The 23,283-nt window shown below is 45.5% G+C and overlaps 2 protein-coding genes across 4 annotated transcripts in view; one reads left to right on the forward strand and one right to left on the reverse strand.

Moving 5' to 3' along the window:
* Nucleotides 1-1,362: 1,362 nt before the first annotated feature.
* Nucleotides 1,363-14,758, forward strand: dpp7 (dipeptidyl-peptidase 7). The gene is made up of 13 exons (XM_084308927.1): nucleotides 1,363-1,576; nucleotides 3,022-3,160; nucleotides 3,246-3,385; nucleotides 4,352-4,515; nucleotides 5,387-5,522; nucleotides 5,661-5,742; nucleotides 6,391-6,557; nucleotides 8,150-8,210; nucleotides 8,899-9,017; nucleotides 11,039-11,195; nucleotides 11,309-11,373; nucleotides 11,998-12,068; nucleotides 14,573-14,758. The coding sequence occupies exons 1-13, from the start codon at nucleotides 1,502-1,504 to the stop codon at nucleotides 14,676-14,678; spliced, it is 1,482 nt and encodes a 493-aa protein (XP_084165053.1). The 5' UTR covers nucleotides 1,363-1,501; the 3' UTR covers nucleotides 14,679-14,758.
* A 147-nt stretch (nucleotides 14,759-14,905) lies between these two features.
* Nucleotides 14,906-23,283, reverse strand: part of man1b1b (mannosidase, alpha, class 1B, member 1b) — a 65,794-nt gene continuing 57,416 nt past the window's right edge. For all 3 annotated transcript variants that reach the window (XM_084308926.1, XM_084308924.1, XM_084308925.1), the window contains exon 14: nucleotides 14,906-19,256. In XM_084308926.1, coding sequence (XP_084165052.1) covers nucleotides 19,050-19,256 — 207 coding nt within the window. In that variant the 3' untranslated portion in view covers nucleotides 14,906-19,049. The remainder of the gene's footprint in view (nucleotides 19,257-23,283) is intronic.

Here is a 23,283-nt window from a genome sequence, read left to right on the forward strand (position 1 = left end):
CCCACCTCACCCCTGCCCCACTTTGACAACCTAGGATGGCTTAGAGTAGACGACAGAGTACAGCAACTTGCAATGGGCCTGGTCTACAAGATACACTACACGACTAAGATACCCATGTACATGTCAAAATACTTCCCAAAGGTCAGTGAATACCACACCCACAACACCAGAGGGAGCTCAACAAATCATGTTAAACCCAGATTCGGCACAAACAAGGGACTAAACACGTTTCGCAATTATGCCACAACAATGTGGAACGCCATACCCAAAGCTGTAAAGGAATGTGAATCCCTACCCACAGCCATAAAAAAAATTGAATCACTACCCACATTCAAAACCGCATTTCATTGTATACCTGTATGCCGTGACAATTAAAACTCTTGAATCTTGAATCTTGAATCTTGAATCTTGAAAGAGCACCTACGGGAGGCTGCAATTCGAAACTGGCCACCGTAAATGTCCAACCCCCCCTCCTAATGGACAGTCTCCTCCCCACCGTATGTATATATTTCTCTCCCACCCACCCACCCCCTCCTAATGTACAGTCTCCTCCACATCATGTGTATATATTTTCTGTTAGGATCTCTGGGTAACAGTACTGTATATTTGCATATCATATATGTCACAAATGTAACAGTACTATATACCTGTATGTCATGTGTCCCTATGTCATAAATGTCATAATGGCATGTAAGTTGTGTAGGCTATGTCATAAATGTCACTATGAATTGAAAATGGGGGACCCTGATGTAAACAAGACAAACGTCTTTCTCTGGTCTGCATCCCCTTAACAAGTGTATTGAGCCGTACTGTATTGTACCCATTCTGCAATATGTTAATACAATTTTCATTCATTCATTCATTCATTCATTCATTCATTCACACAAAGAACACAAGAACAGTTTCTACCCACAGGCAGTACGCCTGATGAACAGTTAATCCGCTCATTACTGGACTCAAATGCTGCTACAATGCTCAGCCACTTTACTGCACCCTCGTGCATCAATATAATGTGCAATTAGTTTAGCTTGTCGAATGTGTACTTATTATTATAATTTTAAAAATGTATAACTTATTTTATTGCATATACCGCAGACCAGTTTATTGTTTATTGTATATAAATACCTAATTTTTTTATTCTGTAAATTGTTGCTTTTGTATCCCTTTATGCTGTGGAGCAAACTGTTATTTATGTGCCACTACCTCCCATGCAGAGGGTGGCAGCAGCGCGCTGGTTTGCTGCTGACACTACGGGAAGTTCCAAATGTTGTCGTTGTTCCACAGATTTAATAACTGTAAGGATAGGGTTTTCTACAGCGGTATGCTGTGTAGATGATTTACAGATCAGTGGTCTCCACAAATCACGTTGGACAAGAACAAAATAGGAACAGTTAAATGTCATGTGATACATTTATTGGGGCACAGGCACGATGGGCATATAAATTGTAACTTGTATCTTTTTTTGCTGCGACTAACGCGCATTTGGCAGCAACTCTTCATCATGACACTTGTTTTTGTGACCTTGCTCGTCTTCGCAGAGGGACTGCAGCAGGGGCTATCAAGCGGATCTGTTCAGGTGAATTAAAACATAATGTTTGTTTTGTGTTTGTTTTGTTCACCGTTTCTGTCGCCAACTCACTGTTCGGCTATTCAATCATGTCAAGTTCTTATGTTACTGCTTCATTCACATTCGCGTGTGTGGACAATGTAATACAACAGTTTTTTTTTCCAATTCATGAATACCAAATAAAAATTCCCTTTGTGCAATGTATCTGGTGTAAAGTGTGTGTAGGCTTTGATTGATTGATAGGCTACAACGGACAACAACGTCCGAACAATGGGTTCCTCTGAATAACTTCTGCTCTCTTCACTATGAATTGAAATTGGGGGACCCTGCCTGATGTAAACAAGACGAAAGTCTTTCTCTGGTCTGCATCTCCTTAAGATTGATTGATTGAATTGATTGAAAAACTTTATTAACAGATTGCAGAATGGGTACAATACAGTACAGCTCAATACACACAATTGTTAAGGGGATGCAGACCAGAGAAAGACTTTCGTCTTGTTTACATCAGGGTCCCCCATTTTCAATTCATCAGGACTGATTGATTGATTGAAAACTTTATTAACAGATTGCAGAATGGGTACAGTACAGTACAGCTCAATACATACAATTGTTAAGGGGATGCAGACCAGAGAAAGACTTTCGTCTTGTTTACATCAGGGTCCCCAATTTTCAATTCATCGTAACATATATGACATACATGACATACAGATAGACAGTACTGCTACATCTATACATTTATGACATACCAGATTTGCAATTACAGTACTGTTTGTGATACAAAAAGAGTCCAGAAAAAAAAGAGTATATACATTTGACGTAGAAACTGTACATTGGATTGGGTAGGTGGGGGTGGGGGGGGGCTGTACATTGGAGGTGGGTGGGTGGGGGGGGGGGGGGGGGGTTGGGTTGGAGTGGGGGGGACGACATACATGACATACATGACATACAGATAGACAGTACTGCTACATCTATACATTTATGACACACCAGATTTGCAAATACAGTACTGTTTGTGATACAAAAAGAGTCCAGAAAAGAGAGTATATACATTTGACGTAAAAACTGTACATTGGGGGAGGTGGGGTTGGGGGGCTGTACATTGGAGGTGGTTGGGGGGGGGGGGGGGGGGGGGGGGGGGGGGGGTTGGGTAGGAGGGGTGGGGGGGGGGGTAGGGGGCTGTACATTGGAGTTGGTTGGTTGGGTGAGGGGGGGGGGGGGGGGGGTTGGGTAGGAGGGGTGGGGGGGGAACACTGTACAACTGTACAAGCAAAACTGTACATTGGAATATTGACAACCATACTTGGTAATTTACTGTACATTGGAGGGGGTTACATGGGCCAGTTTCGAATTGCAGTCTCCCGTAGGTGTTCTTTGAGCTACTGTACTGTATTGTACCCATTCTGCAATCTGTGTTAAATAAAGTTTTCAATCAATCAATCTCTCCCCTTTTATAGTCAAGCAAACGGCATGTATTCGCAACACGGACAGACCCAACACCAGCGTTTACAGAGAAGTATTTCACCCAGATATTGGACCACTTCAACTTCAACAGTATGGGAGCTGGCACCTACAGCCAGCGGTATCTCATCACAGGTGAAAACACCCCTTTGATAACAGTTTACACACAATGTGTGGCGAATTATGAATTAACAAACTGTTTTCCTCCATTTCCACTCAGATCAGTACTGGAAGAGAGGCTATGGGCCCATCTTCTTCTACACTGGCAATGAGGGCGATATCTGGGAATTTGCCCTCAACTCTGGGTTCATCACTGAGCTGGCTGCACAGCAGAGAGCCTTGGTTATATTCGCTGAACATGTAAGCGATCAAATACAATAAAATAAAATGTATTTGGTAAGGGAAAAACTCACAAAAAAACTAGCAATAGGAAAAAAGCACCACAGGTTCTATAAAACAGACGAAACAGTTGATAAATGTACATATACGTGTAAGGAAACACAAATATGGACATGCAATGGCAACTGAACATTTTGAAAGATTGAAAATAGAATAGAGCTGATGACGGATCCATTTGAGGTATGGGGGGGCGACGTAGAGAGGATCGCATCCTCCCGGTCATCACCACGAGACATCCACTCACAGGGAGACAGGGACAGGCGTTAGACAGTTTGCGTGTTTGTGATGGGCGGACATAGCAATAGATGCATGTACTGTAGTAAGCATATATGTGAATAGAACACCACAAGTCACGTGAAACTCATGACCATGACAGAAAGTTACTCAGTAGCAGCACATCATATAAACCAGGAAGTCACTGATGCTGATTGTAGCACAATGCATGAACTGCCGTTGTTGACGTTGCAAATGTAACGTCCAAACGTAAATGTCCAAACCCAACCCCCTCCAATGTACAGTTTCCCACCCCGCCTACCCACCCTCCCGCCACGCCCACCTACCCAACCTCCTCCAATGTACAGTTTCTTCCCCCTCAAATGTATATACTCCTTTTAGACTACTTTTGTACTCATTAACAGTACTGTATATTTGTAGATCTGGTATGTCATAAATGTCTAGATGTAACGGTACTGTGTATCTGTATGTCATGTATGTCATATATTATGTCATGAATTGAAAATGGGGGACCCTGATGTACACAAGACGAAAGTCTTTCTCTGGTCTGCATCCCCTTAACAATTGTGTGTATTGAGCTGTACTGTACTGTACCCATTCTGCAATCTGTTAATAACATTTTCAATCAACCAATCAAGCAATGCAGTTGCCTCGAATGCTTGACCGAGCTTGAAACCTTCCTCTGACACACAGAGATACTACGGCAAATCCCTCCCGTTTGGCGAGCTGTCGTTCCACGTCCCCGAGGTGAGCTTGCTGACGGTGGAGCAGGCGCTCGCCGACTACGCCGTCATGATCACCGAGCTGAAGCAGCAGCTCGGCGCCTCGGCCTGTCCCGTCATCGTCTTCGGTGGCAGGTGAGAATAATATTTGATTTGATTTTAAATCTTTATTTCAAACATTTAAATACAAACAATATGAAAGTGTTCATTGATCTCTAGCATTGAAATGGAATAAAAAAAAAATAAAAATAAAAAGAGAACATAACTCAATTTACATGTTCGAAAAGGAGGAGGAAGAAGTATACTTATTTAATCCTACCCCTTTTCCAATACTCAAAATGAATGTACTAATTTAAAACCTTACAAAACAAATGTATATCTTATCTATGCAAAACATTTAAAAAAAAGAAAGTATGTAAAACATGAAATAAATTCAAATGTAAACACCCCGTGAATGTCAAATCCCTTCCTCATCCCTATACCTCGTGAAAATTATTTCTTTATAATTCAGTTTGAATTGTCTCATGTTTATTCAGTGTCTGTTTTATTAACCCGAGTCATCTGAGCCCAGTTGTATTCATTGGATATACATTTCACACGCAGTGAATTCAAAGCTGTTCCCAAACGAAGGATTCTCTTTGCTCCATATATTATCATCATCTCTTATGGTTCGGTGACTCCACACCGACCCCATCATTTCTCAGGATCGATCTTTGTGAAAAAGTAATCATGGCCAGTTGGCCACATTTCATTCTTGGGTGCTGGAGGTATAGTCCGTCGACCAGAGGAAAGTCTGCACACCATATAATGCTCCCAAACGCCTACCAAACATCCACTACAATTTGCAATGTTGTTTGAACGGCTGCAATAAGAGGTGTGTTGGACCATATTGGTGCGTGGGCTTTCCCTTCAGTCAACTTTCTGCCCACGATTTTAACCAGAAATAAAGGACATCTTCTAAAATAAATAATTATAATCTGGCGGTTGTCTGGCTCCTCCCCTGCAGTTATGGCGGCATGCTGTCTGTCTACATGAGACTGAGGTACCCCAACATCGTGGCCGGGGCTCTGGCTGCCAGCGCCCCCATCTTCTCCACCGCAGGGATGGGGGACTCCACACAGTTCTTCCAGGATGTCACTTCCGTAAGATGCAAAATAATGGATTCAATGCATTTTTTGAAATTTAATTTTTTTTTTTAAACTTTTGCATGAAAATAACATGGCCCGTGAATATGAATACAATTCATCCTTGACAACCGCTTGCTGAATCTCCATGTAAAGGACTTTGAGAGCTATGCTCCAGAATGTGGAGACGCCGTGAGAGGTGCTTTCCAGAAGCTACAGTCCCTAGCCGAACACCAAGGTGAAGAACACTTTCCTTCAGACAGCATTGACTCATTGGTAGGGATGTCCGATATTATCGGCCGACCGATATTATCGGCCGATATCGGCAGTAAAATGTGATATCGGAAAATATCGGTATCGATAAAAAAAACAAAAAAAAAACAATATATATATATTTTTTTTTAAACATTTATTTAAACTTTATTTACCCAGGCAAGCAAGTAAGAACCAATTCTTATTTTATTTATTGTCAAAAGTATGCATGTTGGTTTAATTCAACAACAAGAGATATGTAATGTTAATTTTAACTTTTTTAATTATCATATTTTGCACAGATAATGCTTACATTTAGAAAGCCTTTTGAATGCATCCAGTGAAATTATTAGTTACCTGAAATTATTCCGTTTTTTGGGGGGGAAACCCTGCATATATCGGTATCGGTTGATATCGGTATCGGAAATTAAGAGTTGGACAATATCGGAATATCGGTATCGGTAAAAAAGCCAATATCGAGCATCCCTACTCATTGGCATGAGAGATTCTAACCTCACTCCGTTTTAGTTTTGAAATTCAAATACCTGCCACCTGCGCGCACCCAGAGTCAATGAAAATCCTCCACTAAAGGGATAGAATTTTTTAGACCTTTTCTTCCTGCGCCTCTGGGCAGATTACGGTCGTATCGGGACGCAGTTGTCCCTGTGCAAGGCTCCGTCCTCCCCCGAGGACATCCACCAGCTGAAGGGTCTGCTGAGGAACGCCTTCACCCTGATGGCCATGCTGGACTACCCCTACAGCACACACTTCATGGGGAACATGCCCGCCAACCCTGTCAAGGTGCAGAACGTTCGCTGCTCTGAAAACATCCATCTTGTGTCCCGTTATAGTCTTGAACAAGGAGGAGGGCTGCAGCGTCTTTTATAGTGTGAATCCGGTGTTTTAGAAGGTGCTCTTTGGATATAGGGGAGCCGGTTGAAAAAACAAAGAAGTTCCAGGCACTCTATTCATCTATAAAAAAGCTTTAATTAGTTGCTTAGTTCATTTTAGAACAATTAAAAAAACACCAACATGTTTCGGCCTTCTTCAGGGCATACAAACAAACATATGAGTGAACTGAGCTATATTCTAAAATGGAGGCTGTGCTAATTGCTCTATCAAGCTCAGGTGATGGGAGCACACTTAGGGTGTTTTCACACCTGTAGTTCGTTTGCTTTGTTCCGATTCAGGGTCTATTATGATACAATTGTTGCACTTGATTCTTAGTTCGTTTGTGTTCACACGGCTGTGTTCATATATGTCCAACTGAACCGAAATAGTGGGTAAACGCTCCAGGTTTCGGATCAACAGCTTCAAACGAGCCAGGTGTGAAAACGCCCTTAGTCAGCCTGAGGTCTAGCTGTCATAATTGCATATGCCTCTCTAGACTCTAGACATCCTCTAACATCTATTCTAGAGTCTAGACTGACAGGCTACCTCCTGCATTATGGGTTCCATAACTCTTCTTGTTTGCTTGTATGCCCTGAAGAAAGCCGATAGAGGCCAAAACATGTTGGTGTTTTTTAATTGTTCTAAAATGAACTAGGCAACTAATTAAAGCTTTTTTATACATGAAGAGTGCCTGGAACTTTAGTTTTTTCAACTGTTATATACAGTAGTCTGTTTTACTTTCACAATGCTATGGAAGATTAGATTAGATTCAAATGTATTGTCATCATACAGCACAATTACAGTACAACAAAAAGAAGTTGGCATCTGACCAGAGTGCAAATGTAACGGTAAAGTGCAATAGCACTGCACAATGTACAAGTGATTCAAATAATTTAAATTAATAATCCTGAATAATGAGGCTAATCAGATGTATGTACAGTGATATAGGTATAAACGGTATGGTAGTAAGTAATTTTTAATGCTGTTCTCTGCTGGGCGGGGCAGCATCACGGTTTCTGACAAAAAAAACGTATAAATAAAATCATTAAAAAGGCTGGCTCAGTGATTGGCCTCCCTCCTGATTCCCTGGAGATCATTATTGCCAAACGAACTAGGACTAAACTGAACACCATTTTATCCTTTTGAAGGCCACCCTCTGTACAATATATTCGATGCGCTGCCAAGCTCATTCAGTGATCGGTTGTTGATGCCTCGATGCTCTGCTGAGCGATTGAGGTCCTTTGTTCCTGCTGCGGTTAAATTCTTTGTTGAGAGGCTCTCTTCTTACTGTGTTGTGTATCTTGTATTGTATCATGTAGTTGTTTCTTTCATGTTTGTATATTTGTATTCGCTCTGGTGGTGTTTCCCCTCTGGGATTAAGCCAGCACTTTAACTAGTAAGAGTAGATAATAAGGGATGTATACAGATATAGTCTATACAGTTATGTAAAAAGGATTATATGTGTACTGTATGTATGTAAAAAGGATTGTGTGTGTTCCCAGGTGGCCTGTGACACTATGCTCAGTGGATATGACCTGCTTCTTAACCTCAAAAACACTGCAGGTAAAGGGAAACCGTCGTACAATGAATGCCTCTGTGACCCTTTGCTTTTTTATATATTATGTCCTTTGCTGATGAGTCACAATGCATTTCATGCCGACACACATTAGAGGGCACTGTTTTACTTAATACAACTCGTGACTATTTGGACGACATCAAATCAAAATCTTCACTAGATAGTATGACCGGCATGATGAACTCTGAACATGAAAAACACAAATTACCTACTGTACGAGTTAACTGTTAAAGCTTTATAATAATAATAATAATAATAATAATAATGCATTTGGTTTATAGTGCACTCTATATTTGGAAACCAAATCTCAGAGTGCTACAGAGTAAAAACAGACTTTAAAAACATAGGCAATTAAAAAACAAGACATAAAAGCATAAAAAAGGGGATAAAACACAAGGCATGTATAAAAAGGTTAAAACTAAGGGAAGGCTTTTGTGAAGAGGTATGCTTTAAGTCCTCTTTTAAAGGAAGCAGTGGTCTGTGGTTCTCTGAGGTGGTCAGGGAGGGCGTTCCACAGGCGAGGGGCAGCCCAGCAGAAGGCCCCATGGTGCGGAGCTTGGTCCTGGGGGGAAGGAGGCGGTTTGTGTTGGCGGAGCGAAGGTTACGGGTGGAGGCTTCTGGGGTGAGGAGATCTTTGAGGTGGTATTATAATCCCTGATGGCTTGTATCCTACAGGAATTGTGTACAACTCCACCGGGGCTCTGAGCTGCTTCGATCTGTACAGTCTGTATGTGGAGTGTGCTGACCCCACCGGCTGTGGACTGGGCTTCAACAGTCTGGCCTGGGACTACCAGGTAAACACTGACCCCACCGGCTGTGGACTGGGCTTCAACAGTCTGGCCTGGGACTACCAGGTAAACACTGACCCCACCGGCTGTGGACTGGGCTTCAACAGTCTGGCCTGGGACTACCAGGTAAACACTGACCCCACCGGCTGTGGACTGGGCTTCAACAGTCTGGCCTGGGACTACCAGGTAAACACTGACCCCACCGGCTGTGGACTGGGCTTCAACAGTCTGGCCTGGGACTACCAGGTAAACACTGACCCCACCGGCTGTGGACTGGGCTTCAACAGTCTGGCCTGGGACTACCAGGTAAACACTGACCCCACCGGCTGTGGACTGGGCTTCAACAGTCTGGCCTGGGACTACCAGGTAAACACTGACCCCACCGGCTGTGGACTGGGCTTCAACAGTCTGGCCTGGGACTACCAGGTAAACACTGACCCCACCGGCTGTGGACTGGGCTTCAACAGTCTGGCCTGGGACTACCAGGTAAACACTGACCCCACCGGCTGTGGACTGGGCTTCAACAGTCTGGCCTGGGACTACCAGGTAAACACTGACCCCACCGGCTGTGGACTGGGCTTCAACAGTCTGGCCTGGGACTACCAGGTAAACACTGACCCCACCGGCTGTGGACTGGGCTTCAACAGTCTGGCCTGGGACTACCAGGTAAACACTGACCCCACCGGCTGTGGACTGGGCTTCAACAGTCTGGCCTGGGACTACCAGGTAAACACTGCTGTGGACTAGGCTTCAACAGTCTGGCCTGGGACTACCAGGTAAACACTGCTGTGGACTAGGCTTCAACAGTCTGGCCTGGGACTACCAGGTAAACACTGCTGTGGACTGGGCTTCAACAGTCTGGCCTGGGACTACCAGGTAAACACTGCTGTGGACTGGGCTTCAACAGTCTGGCCTGGGACTACCAGGTAAACACTGCTGTGGACTGGGCTTCAACAGTCTGGCCTAGTACTACTAGGTAAACACTGTGGACTAGGCTTCAACAGTCTGGCCTGGGACTACCAGGTAAACACTGCTGTGGACTGGGCTTCAACAGTCTGGCCTGGGACTACCAGGTAAACACTGCTGTGGACTGGGCTTCAACAGTCTGGCCTGGGACTACCAGGTAAACACTGTGGACTAGGCTTCAACAGTCTGGCCTGGGACTACCAGGTAAACACTGTGGACTAGGCTTCAACAGTCTGGCCTGGGACTACCAGGTAAACACTGCTGTGGACTGGGCTTCAACAGTCTGGCCTGGGACTACCAGGTAAACACTGCTGTGGACTAGGCTTCAACAGTCTGGCCTGGGACTACCAGGTAAACACTGCTGTGGACTGGGCTTCAACAGTCTGGCCTGGGACTACCAGGTAAACACTGCTGTGGACTAGGCTTCAACAGTCTGGCCTGGGACTACCAGGTAAACACTGTGGACTGGGCTTCAACAGTCTGGCCTGGGACTACCAGGTAAACACTGCTGTGGACTAGGCTTCAACAGTCTGGCCTGGGACTACCAGGTAAACACTGTGGACTGGGCTTCAACAGTCTGGCCTGGGACTACCAGGTAAACACTGGCACTGACGGCACTCATACTTTTACACCTAATCATTTGAAATGTTATGTTTTTGTAGATTTTTATTGCGTTTTTACTACCGGGCAGTCCAGTAGAGAGAGAGAGAGAGAGAAAGGAGGAATGGGAGACGGAACAGGGGAAGACATTCGGCAAAGAACGCCAGGTCCGGTAATCGAACCCGGGTCGGCCGTGTTGCGACGCAGCGCATTACGTGGTTCGCCACTCGGGCGCCCCTACACCTAATCGTTTTAAAGGAACACGCAGAGAGAGAGAGGAAATTGGTATCTTATCTTCTCGTCTGACTCAGGAAAAGACTTAAGTGCATTTCATATAATGTTGGCGTGTTCCTTTTTTAAAACCGACCAGCCCAGAACAGTAGCAGAACTGCATAGTGCTAGAAGGGAACTGTAGTACAACTAGATGATAATGTTCTCCTCTCCTCCTCTCTCGGCGCCAGGCGTGCACGGAGATCGAGATGTGCTACGAGAGCAACAACCTGACGGACATGTTCCCCCCGATGCCCTTCACAGAGGGGCACAGGGAGGCGTACTGCGCCAAGCGCTGGGGGGTCACCCCACGACCCGGCTGGCTCAGAACCCAGTTCTGGGGGGACTGTGAGCAGATCCATTATCTTACATCTGTGCACGGAGTATTCCCACAACAAATCTGTTCTCATCTTGAAACCACGATTTAAGTTTGAGTTGTTAATGTGTTCTATTTGTTTCAGCCCTCTCCACAGCCAGCAACATTATCTTCTCCAATGGAGATCTGGACCCATGGGCGAACGGAGGGGTGAGAGATTATTATTATTATTTTTAAGATTTATTTATTTATGGCGGCTGGGTGGCGCAGCGGACATTGCGCTCGTCACCAACGCAAGAGACACCGGGTTCGACTCCGGCTGTCGGCGTTGCCTCCGGCTTGGGCCGGCCGTCATACTGGCTCATTTGGCAGAGCCAGCGGGTGGAAGTCGATGAGTGGTGATCTGGACGTTGTGAACAGCGACTCCTACAGGTCGGTTGGGGGGCGCCTGCACAGCAGAGACGGGAAGCAGCGGGGGCAGTGTGAGCCTCCCACACGTTACACCTCGCCACTGAGAGTCCGCGCTGGCAGGTGAAAAGATGTGACCGGCTGCCTCCTCGTGTACCGGAGGGGACACGTGATGCAAGGCTTCTATCCTCCCTACAACCAGCCAGTGGGGGGCATATGCGAGCAACGTTCAAGACAGGGGAGGGGAGAATTGGAAATGGCGAAATTGGAATGGGAGAAAAAATAGAAAATAAGGAGAAAAAGTGGATAAAAAAAATAGATTTATTTATTTATAAAAAAATATATATTAGTTGACACGCTTCTGTCAGCGCTGAAATGACGGCATCCTAGTTGACGACTGAATTAATTTGACTCTGTGCTCCGTAGGTGAGGAAGTCCTTGACTTCGACGCTGATCGCAATCAACATTTCTGAGGGAGCCCACCATCTAGACCTGAGGTAAAGGCCGCTGCAGACCAGAGGCGTTGGGCCGATGTGATGTGCATGGTCCCTAGCCGTCTCCGTGCCCCGTGCAGGGGGTCCCAGAGGGGGTGCTGTGAGAACCCTCCAGGGGTGCTGCACACAATCTAATGCAACATAATACATAGCTTATAAATATCTTTGAATTACTTGTCAAAACGAGTCATTCAGCCGTTTAAACATATTGTTCATATTCTAAAACGTAGTTCTAGTCTTCATTCATGGGAGGGACATATTTTGGGGTGCGAAACACTACTGCCCATTTGCACTTGACTAAAGTTTATAAACCATCTTTACAACGTAAATACGCATTCAGTAGGGGTGTAAAGGTACACGTATCCGCACCGAACCGTTTCAGTGTGTGCCGTACGGCTGTGTAGTGTACCGAACGAATACAACGGTATGTTAACCACTAACGACCGCCCACCGGGGGCTGTTTTTTTCACAATCTAATATAATTATTATTTAGAATTAAAGTCGGTTACCGTAATTTTCAGACTATAAGGCGCACCAGAATATAAGCCGCAGCAGCTAAATTGAATGATGTGTACATATATAAGCCGCACTGGACTATAAGCTGCAGGTGTTTTAATGTTTAATTACCATATGTAAGGGTTCGTGCACAGAGGGGATTGCCGGGAAAGAGATGGCTGTTTGAGGAAGCTCCCATTTATTAAAATGTTTGTTTAAACAGTAACGGTAGCTAGGTACTAACGCTAGCTCACAGAACGATAGCCACGTTAGCTAGCTAGCCAGCACCAGCCAGGTACCAATGCCAGCTCACAGAACGATAGCCATGCTAGTTAGCCAGCCAGGTACTAACGCCAGCTCACAGAACGATAGCTACGCTAGTTAGCCAGCCAGGTACTAACGCCAGCTCACAGAACGATAGCCACGCTAGTTAGCCAGCCAGGTACTAACGCCAGCTCACAGAACGATAGCCACGCTAGTTAGCTAGCCAGGTACTAACGCCAGCTCACAGAGCGATAGCCACGCTAGTTAGCCAGCCAGGTACTAACGCCAGCTCACAGAACGATAGCCACGTTAGTTAGCCAGCCAGGTACCAACGCCAGCTCACAGAACGATAGCCACGCTAGTTAGCCAGCCAGGTACCAACGCCAGCTCACAGAACGATAGCCACGCTAGTTAGCCAGCCAGGTACCAACGCCAGCTCACAGAACGATAGCCAGTTAGCCAGCACCTGCTAAATCGAATGCCAAACTGATGACATCAGGAGCCAACAGCCTCTACCCACGGGCTGTCAGGCTGCTCAACGACGAACATCAACTTGCCCCCCCCCGCATCCCACCCCCGGTGACATAACTCCCACTCCCACATTACAACAATAACTGTGAACCGGACTTGCATTGCTGCACTATACAATACTTCATCCTTTGCAAGTCAACGCCCCCCCCCCCCCCCTTCCATCAACTCACTGGACTGAAATATTTATATTTATAAATTTATTTGCACAAGCACTAGATGCACTTGGGACAATGATGGTATGTTATATATTGGGACATTGGGACATTGATACTCTATTACTTTATTACTATATTACTATTATTATTGACATTATTATTTTGCACATGTTATATCTTATGTTGTATGCCAGTGGTGATGTTCCTAACAAATTTCGTTGTACCAACAATGACAAATAAAGATCTATTCTATCAGTAGCTAGATAACATTAGACAACGCCTGCATTAATAAACTAAAGTGAATAGTTCGTTGACTGGGTCATTTTGTTTAATGCTTCAGTTATGTTGAAAGAGGAGCTCTGAGCTGCTCATACACTACTCTTGCCGTAATGGTTTGTTGACGTGGGTCTGTGAGGGGGAGGAGGGGCAAGGCGTGCACTGCTGCAGCAGATTTAGGAGTCTGATCTGACGGTCACAGAGCTGAGGGAGCGCGCCCAGTTAGCTGTAAAAATCCATAGATTAGCAGTGGCGTTATATAAGCCGCAGGGTCGAAAAATGGGGGAAAAAGCTGCGGCTTAGTCCGAAAATTACGGTATTAATTTCAATATAGAATATTCGTTGACAGCCCTACAAGTACAATTACACGTCACCCTTGAGTGGAACATGGAAAGCCAAACTTTCCCCCACTGTACCGAAAACCCGTACCGAACCGTGGTTTTTGTGTACCGTTACACCCCTAGCATTCAGTAGCGAGTATAGCATATTACATGTCTCATGCGGACCATTAGCCTAGCTTAAAACTCTGGGAGAGGTATTTTTAGCCAACAGTTAGGCTAGCTGGTCCGTATCCGCTTCCATTCATTTGTGCTAAGCTAGGCTAGCTTGGAGCCGGATGGCTTTCTACTGATGCAGAGGAAATTGGTATCCATCTTCTTGTCCAACTCTGGAGAAGACGGTATGCTCAAGTATCATGCACTTTGCTATGTGTTTTGCGCTTTCAACACAGAATTTGAATAATTGTAAAGATTTTAAAGTCTCTCCCTGTATCTTTGTTCCATTCAGGGGATCCAATGACGCCGACCCAGTATCTGTGGTGAACGCCAGGAAGACCGAATCCGACATCATTGGGCAGTGGGTGAAGACTGAGAGGATGAGATTGAGAGAATGACTTTAATATGGACAGCAGTTTTAAGGAAAGATTGACACGAGTTTATGATTTTGTTCAATAAAAGTATTTTTTAATCTCCATTTCTTTTTTTTGTACAAAAGTAAAGCCGATAGAGTTTATTGTAAACCAGGTGACATCAACAATACATGTTGTTGAAATGTTTGCCATTTATATAATATTGAAATAAATGAACGGAACCAAATCAAGTCCCATCAGCTAAAGCCCTTGAAATGGGTTGGTCACCACATTCACTGACATCCATAGCATAGTACTGTATCACGACCTGCTCTTGTAGTTCTATTCATGTTTTCATGCACACCAATTATTCTATTGTGTTTTTTGAGTTTTGTTTGTGTTGGTGCATGTAAACATGTCCCTGTTTACTCCCAGATATGGTGTTATCCTGGGTAAGAGACCATGGGTGTTATCCTGGGTAAGAGCCATGCATCTTGCCTATAAACAAATGCCGTTTTAGCTTCCTATTGAAGAGGAACAGTCAGTAGCTTCCTATTGAAGAGGAACAGTCAGTAGCTTCCTATTGAAGAGGAACAGTCAGTAGCTTCATATTGAAGAGGAACAGTCAGTAGCTTCCTATTGAAGAGGAACAGTCAGTAGCTTCCTATTGAAGAGGAACAGTCGGTAGCTTACTATTGAAGAGGAACAGTCAGTAGCTTCCTATTGAAGAGGACAGTCAGTAGCTTCCTATTGAAGAGGAAGTCGGTAGCTTCCTATTGAAGAGGACAGTCAGTAGCTTCCTATTGAAGAGGAACAGTCAGTAGCTTCCTATTGAAGAGGACAGTCAGTAGCTTCCTATTGAAGAGGAAGTCGGTAGCTTCCTATTGAAGAGGACAGTCAGTAGCTTCCTATTGAAGAGGAACAGTCAGTAGCTTCCTATTGAAGAGGAACAGTCGGTAGCTTCCTATTGAAGAGGACAGTCAGCCTACAATTGATGAAATTTCCATGTGTTTTAATGTTGTCAGGAACTTTCCAACCAAAATATAGGGTCACCTGCCAAAAACAGGTTAACCCTTTCACTACCAAATGGTTAACCCTTTCACTGCCACACGACAGAAGGTTGACCCTTTCACTACAGACGGTTAACCGTCCGTAGTGTGGTAGTGAAAGGTTAACCTTCTGTCGTGTGGTTGTGAAAGGGTTAACCTTCTGTATTGTCGCAGTGAAAGGGTTAACCGTCTGTAGTGTGGTAGTGAAAGGTTAACCTTCTGTCGTGTGGTTGTGAAAGGGGTTAAGAAAGCCCGTTTCATCTGGTTTTACTGCTGGGTTGATGGTTGGGATACCGTTGGTTGGAATATGATGATGCATAACACCGTAACACCTCGGGCCTTAAGACCGTAACCCAGTAGCTAGTATTTTGGAATACATTGATTGTGCACATACACGTACGGTAGTCAGTGTTGCAGGCCTTAAGATACAAATATATAGAAGATACAAAAGTTGTTCCAAACTATTATTGTATTGGATATGACGCAGGCCCTTGGTTTTATTGAAATGGCGAAATCCTCCAAACATGATCATTTTAAAAAGCATTTCATATTTAGCAGAAATATTGCCATAACACGAAAGGTTTTAACAGACGATAAGACATTACCAGTAACCAAAAGCATACGAACACTATATTTTGAAAAGCATGATTGACCATTCCATGACGCGTGTACATTTTCTTCTGGGCACGGTTGGCAGAAGAGAAAACCATAATAAGAAAACAAAACAAAAAAACATCTTTTGGGTACAATATCAAAAGCTCTGAGAAGATTTCCTTTGACGTTTTTTTTCTCTTTAAATAGAAAAAATGGCTTTGGAAAAATGGCTTCATATTTCAACATTCAAAAGAGAACCAAATTGTGAAGAATAATTTCTCAGCATATCTTTGGTTCAGGGAATTATGCTGAATGATCAACATCCAATGCTACAACTGGAGGGATAGACAGGCAGGATATGTGCATATACAGTACATACAGTACCGGGTCAGACACAGTACCGGTTCAGATCATAATGTTGATGTAAACCCAATGATTGCTTTGAGGGACTGCTGAGAGAAAAAAAAAAGAATTGCACATCTTTGCACTTAACATCACAATGACCATAATACATTTTTAAACAGCGACTGACGTGTCAAAAAGAGCTTGAATGTAATAGAGACGCACGCAGACAGTAACCGGTTGTCTGATTAATGTCGTCTGCAGCAACATGGAAGGCACAGGTGAGACAACATAACTGTAAGAGGGGTGGAGTTGAACATTCAAGAGGGACAATTGGGATGGGATACACTTAGGATGGGGAGTTTGGTCTCAATACACTCTTAAATAAAACAACCACCACAAATAGAGCAATATTGCTAACTAATGGTATTTACAGGAATGATGAGTGATATCGGCTCTGTAGCTACTCTAGGTCATGAGGCAAAATCCAATCCACTCTAACACGATATCTATTAGCGACTATGCCATCTTATACACTTCAAATTATATTAGCTAAAATTGAACTTTAGTCTCCTAAGTTCATCTCCATAAGGAACAGTCATTTCTTCACCAGCACGACAAAAAAAATAAAAGGAAACATTCAATAACAATAATAGCAGCTGCTCGGAAATTAAATGCTCGCTTGCAGTCCCCATAAAAACAAGCTTCACAGTATCAGTTAATCAGGCCGCTCCACGACAGATGGGATGAGACCAACTTTATCGGAACCCCGTCTGAAGAGTGAGGAAGAGCCACAGCCAGGGAGGCTAGCATCACGTCCCGTGTCCAGGAAGAGGTTGGTCATCCAGAAGGTGGTCCCTCACTCCTAGGTCGGCGCCGCTCAATTAAGACACAGCTTCAATTCAACTCGCCGTCGGGTCTCTTTGACGTTGGCGGCGGGAGTGAAACGCAACAAGCCAAGGTGGCAACCGAGCTGAGAGAGGCTGGGCTGGGAGAGGCTAGGGGAGGCTGGGAGAGGAGAGGCTAGGAGAGAGAGGCTGGGAGAGGAGAGGCTAGGAGAGAGAGGCTGGGCTGGGAGAGGCTAGGAGAGGAGAGGCTGGGCTGGGAGAGGCTAGGGGAGGCTGGGAGAGGAGAGGCTAGGAGAGAGAGGCTGGGAGAGGAGAGGCTAGGAGAGAGAGGCTGGGCTGGGAGAGGCTAGGAGAGAGAGGCTGGGAGAGGAGAGGCTAGGAGAGAGAGGCTGGGCTGGGAGAGGCTAGGAGAGGAGAGGCTGGGCTGGGAGAGGCTAGGAGAGAGAGGCTGGGCTGGGAGAGGCTAGGGGAGGCTGGGAGAGGAGAGGCTGGGCTAGGGGAGGCTGGGAGAGGAGAGGCTAGGAGAGGAGAGGCTGGGCTAGGAGAGGCTGGGCTAGGAAAGAGAGGCTGGGCTAGGAGAGAGGCTGGTCTAGGAGAGAGAGAGGGGCTGGGCTAGGAGAGGAGAGAGAGGCTGGGCTGGGAGAGAGAGAGGCTGGGCTAGGAGAGGAGAGAGAGGCTGGGCTAGGAGAGGAGAGAGAGGCTGGGCTAGGAGAGGCTGGGCTGGGAGAGAGGCTGGGCTAGGAGAGGCTGGGCTCGGAGAGAGGCTGGGCTGGGATAGAGGCTGGGCTAGGAGAGAGGCTGGGCTAGGAGAGGAGAGAGAGGCTGGGCTAGGAGAGGCTAGGAGAGAGAGGCTGGGCTAGGAGAGGCTAGGAGAGAGAGGCTGGGCTAGGAGAGGCTAGGAGAGAGAGGCTAGGAGAGAGAGGCTGGGCTAGGAGAGGCTAGGAGAGAGAGGCTGGGCTAGGAGAGGCTGGGAGAGAGGCTAGGAGAGAGAGGCTGGGCTAGGAGAGGCTGGGAGAGAGGCTAGGAGAGAGAGGCTGGGCTAGGAGAGGCTGGGAGAGAGGCTAGGAGAGAGAGGCTGGGCTAGGAGAGGCTGGGAGAGAGGCTAGGAGAGAGAGGCTGGGCTAGGAGAGGCTAGGAGAGAGAGGCTGGGCTAGGAGAGGCTGGGCTGGGAGTTTCCAAATTCTCGGTCCAGCGTAAATGCTGTCCTTATCAGAGGCCCGTGTGATGACGAGGACAGACGGATTAAATAAATACCAAGAAAGAACCAAGGCTCTTCTATGCCCCAATCTGAACCCAGCACGGCCATTTCTCTATGGCTACTACTACAATCATTTCTTGTCAAACAATGAATTCCATCTGTAAAAAGTTATGGACTTGGTTGAGGGGTGCTCACCCCTAACATTGCAGTCACTGAGATTTATTCAAAAGGAATTATAAAGGATTTATCTTGGTGTTTAAGCCAAGCCCTGAGATGTGTGTGTGTGTGTGTGCGTGCGTGTGTGTGTGTGTCTCAATGCAGTAGCCCTGTGTGTACACAATGCTACTTGCTCATGTGTCATACTATGTGTGTGCATGTGTGTGTATCAGTTGGTGGCAGGCCATATGGGCAGGGGGTGGGCCTCCGTGTTGAAGACGTACTCGTCGAGGCTGACGAGCTGGGGGTCATCCGAGAAGAGGAGGTACAGGTATTTAAGGGTCTCTCCCAGGAAGAAGCTCTCCATCTTGTCCCTGGGACCGGGGTAGTCCGGGTCGCGCACGTTGTTGATGGAGGTGTAGCCCCCGGAGGAGACCTGCACGAGGAGAGACCACGTGGTTATGGAGCGGTGTCCCCGATGACAGTCTCTAGAGGGGCTCCTCAGTGACTTTATATACACTGATACACTCCCATCACAACATTCTCATATAGGGCCATATCATTGACCCATCTCAAACCCTGCCCTCTTTTCTCGATCCTCCAATCACAACTGTTGCTTAGAGGAACTTTTTGGGAAATTAGCTTATTTTGCCATCGACCCTGGCGTTAGACAAGCAGATACATACCCTGTTCTTCTCTGTGTGCATGCGTTAGGCTTAGGGGACAGCCGCACCGTTAGCCTAGCTTAGCGTCATTCACTGGAAGTAGGTGTGCCAGTGTAGCCTAGGACCCAACAGTCACAAAATACACTCCAAATACAACTCCAAAACGTTCCTGTAAACATGTTGTGACCTGTGTATTTACCACATAAAAAAGAAAAGATTTAAATTTTTGTTATCATCTTTTCCCCCTTCCTTTTCCGTTTTTCTCCCCTCCCCAATGTTAGTCGTTATGCCAATTCCCAATCCCCTTCCTGGTCGTTGCGCACTCTACCCCCTGCCGTCGGTCTGGGAGGGCCGAGACTATCACATGCTTCCTCCGACACATGTGTACCCAGCCCACCGCTTCTTTTCACCTGGCAGTGCGGACTCTCACTGGGAGAGTGTAACGTGTGGAAGGTCACACTACCTCTCCTAGATCCTTCCCTTGCTGTGCAGGCGCCCCGACCGAACTGTAGGAGTCGCTGTTTACAACGACCCGGACCCACCCACCGGCTTCCCTCCCGCTGACTCTGCCAATCGAGCCACTATGACGGCCGGCCAAGCCGGAGGCAACGCTGACAGCCGGATTCGATACCAGTGTCTCAAAAGTTGGCGTGTTCCTTTAAGCATTAAGCGGGTTGTCCCAACAGAAGCAACTTACACTAATAAATGAATGAATGAATGAATGAATGAATGAATGAATGAATGAATGAATGAATGAATGAAAACTTTATTTAACAGATTGCAGAATGGGTACAATACAGTACGGCTCAATACATACAATTGTTAAGGGGATGCAGACCTGAGAAAGACGTTTGTCTTGTTTCCATCAGGGTCCCCCATTTTCAATTCATATAGACATTTATGACATACACAACATACATGACATTTATGGCATAGGGACATATAGGTATTTGGTACTGATACATTTGTGACATAAGCGGTATTCAAATATACAGTACTGTTACCCCTAGATCCTGACAGAGTATATACATATGATGGGGAGGGGACTGTACATTAGGAGGGGGTGGGTGGGTGGGAGGGAAATATACATACGGCGGGGAGGGAATATATACATGCGGTGGGGAGGAGACTGTCTATTAGGAGGTGGTGGGGGTTTTGGGCATTTACGGTGGCCAGTTTCGAATTGCAGCCTCCCGTAGGTGCTCTTTAAGAGCGGTTTTGAATGTGGGCAGGGATTCACATTCCTTTACAGTTTTGGGTAGGGCGTTCCACATTGTTGTGGCATAATTGAGAAACGTGTTTAGTCCCTTGTTTGAGCCGACTCTGGGTTTAACATGATTTGTTGAGCTTCCTCTGGTGTAGTGGTTGTGGTATTCACTGACCTTTGGGAAGTATTTTGACATGTACATGGGCACCCCGGTCGTATAGTGTATCTTGTAGACCAGGCCCATTGCAAGTTGCTGTACTCTGTCGTCTACTCTAAGCCATCCTAGGTTGTCAAAGTGGGCAGGGGTGAGGTGGGTTCTGGGGTTCAGGTCAAGTAGTAGTCTGACCAGTTTGTTTTGTGATGTTTGTAATTTTGTTTTAAGCGCCTTTGAGGTGCTTTGGTAACATGAGGTGCAAGCATAGTCGTAGTACCCTTGAATGAGTGCTCCTGCCAGAGTCTTCAGGGTATTCTTGTTTACCAGAGAGGAGATCCGGTACAAGAATCTAGTTCGTTGGTTGACTTTTTTTATTACATTGGATGCCATTTTGTCACAGGAAAGATTTGCCTCTAGGATGGAACCCAGGTAGGTAATTTCGTCTTTCCTTGTGACAATATTGTCACCCACTGTAACTGAGAAGCCGTCGGTCTTGCTGAGTTTGTTATTTGAACCGAAGAGAATGGACTCTGTTTTGCCCATGTGTAATGATAGTTTGTTATCAGCGAGCCATATGCAGATTTTGCCTAGTTCCGTGCTGAGGGTTTTTTCAACCTGCAACTTGTTCTTGTCAGAGACCAGCAGGGCTGAGTCGTCCGCAAACAGGAACAAGTTGCAGTCACAGGCTGACGACATGTCATTTGCATAAATTAGGAAGAGTAGCGGTCCTAGTATGCTTCCTTGTGGAACACCACAGCTCACTGTGAGGGGGGGGGGATAGAGTACCGTTTACCTCTACCATCTGTTCTCTCCCCTCCAGGTAGGATTGCATCCAGCTCACTGATAAGCTATCAAAACCAATTGCTTTTAGCTATACATCTGAAATCCCAGATGTTGAATTGGCACTGGACCTTTTCACAAAAACCTTTGTCATTGACAAACACACACCAATAACCCTTTCACTGCGACAATACAGAAGGTTAAGCCTTTCACTACCACACTACAGAAGGTTAACCCTTTTCTATCACACTACAGACGGTTAACAGTCTGTAGTGTGATAGTAAAGGGTAGTGTGGTAGTGAAAGGGTTAAAAAGCTCACAGTAAAAGACAAGAGTAACTCCCTGGTTCCACTGACCGGCAGGTGGTTTTGCACCTTGTGGACTTTTTTGATGAGGAATGTGATGGTGGTCTTAATTTTTTCCGATATGAAAAACCTCTTGCTTGGCCAAAAACAACAGCTCCCTACATCAATAACCAATCAGATGTTTTTGGCGCCGCTAAGTGGTGTCGGTTGGTATTTGTTTATCTATAAGGCCATTATCGGAAAGCTACCACCTTATTATTGCAGTGATGCTAGATTGGAACTTTGGATCCTATCTAACCTGCTCAACTGACTGGCTCGTGCTTAAGGTCCCGCGTGCTTCAGTCTGAACCTGGAGAGTCAGCCTTTGGTTTTAGTGCACCAACTTCAGGGAATGATCTTTAGCACAAGCTGAACAGTAGGGCTGCACAATTTTGGGAAATAATCGAATTGCGATTTTTCTGACAGATATTGCGATTACATTTGCGATTATAATTTTTTTTTAAGCAGCCCCACATAGGTTTATTGTAAAATGCGGCTTGCATCTGGCCTACGCGGTGGGTCTGTTCGGGACACAGAGCCTGAAAATGTTTCTTTTTACCTAGGAATCGATACCGGTACGGTACCCAACGGTACCTTTTTTTCTGTACTTTACTCTCCCTCTCTGAAGTCTAAACTTCACAACACACAATCTAAAACCCCTTACCTCCCTCTCCCAAACTGTTCCTACAACAATTTTTTTTATGTTGCATGATCATGTATATTTATTTTGTATTATAATTTTTTTTGTGTTTAAATATCAACATTATCTGGCAATCCTCAGTAAATACTATCAAACTCCTCTGGTGTCAGACCAGATATGAGACGCGTGCACACACACACACACACACACACACACACACACACACACACACACACACACACACACACACACACACACACACACACACACACACACACACACACACACACACACACACACACACACACACACACACACACACACACACACACACACACACACACACACACACACACACACACACACACACAGAAAAGGAGAATGGCTTAAATGATTTTAGAATACTTCAGCTAATGAAGTTAAATGTTTATTATCATCAACTATCCAGTTCGTTTTTATAGTGCAACGTTTTTCTACTTTTCTACATTAATTGAACCAGTAGAGAGAGAGATGCCCCCCCCCCCCCCCCCCCCCCCCCCACCCTTTCCTTACTCAGCTCAGATGTTTTCTCTGTCTTGAGCAGGGTTAGCTAGGAACAGCTTTCTCAAGCTTCGCACCTTGGGCATGGAATGGGCTACAGGACCATTATCCACTTAAGACACCCCGGTCTCTC

Source organism: Notolepis coatsorum (assembly GCF_963971535.1).
Source record: "Notolepis coatsorum genome assembly, chromosome: 2".
Classification (NCBI taxonomy): Eukaryota; Metazoa; Chordata; class Actinopteri; order Aulopiformes; family Paralepididae; genus Notolepis; species Notolepis coatsorum.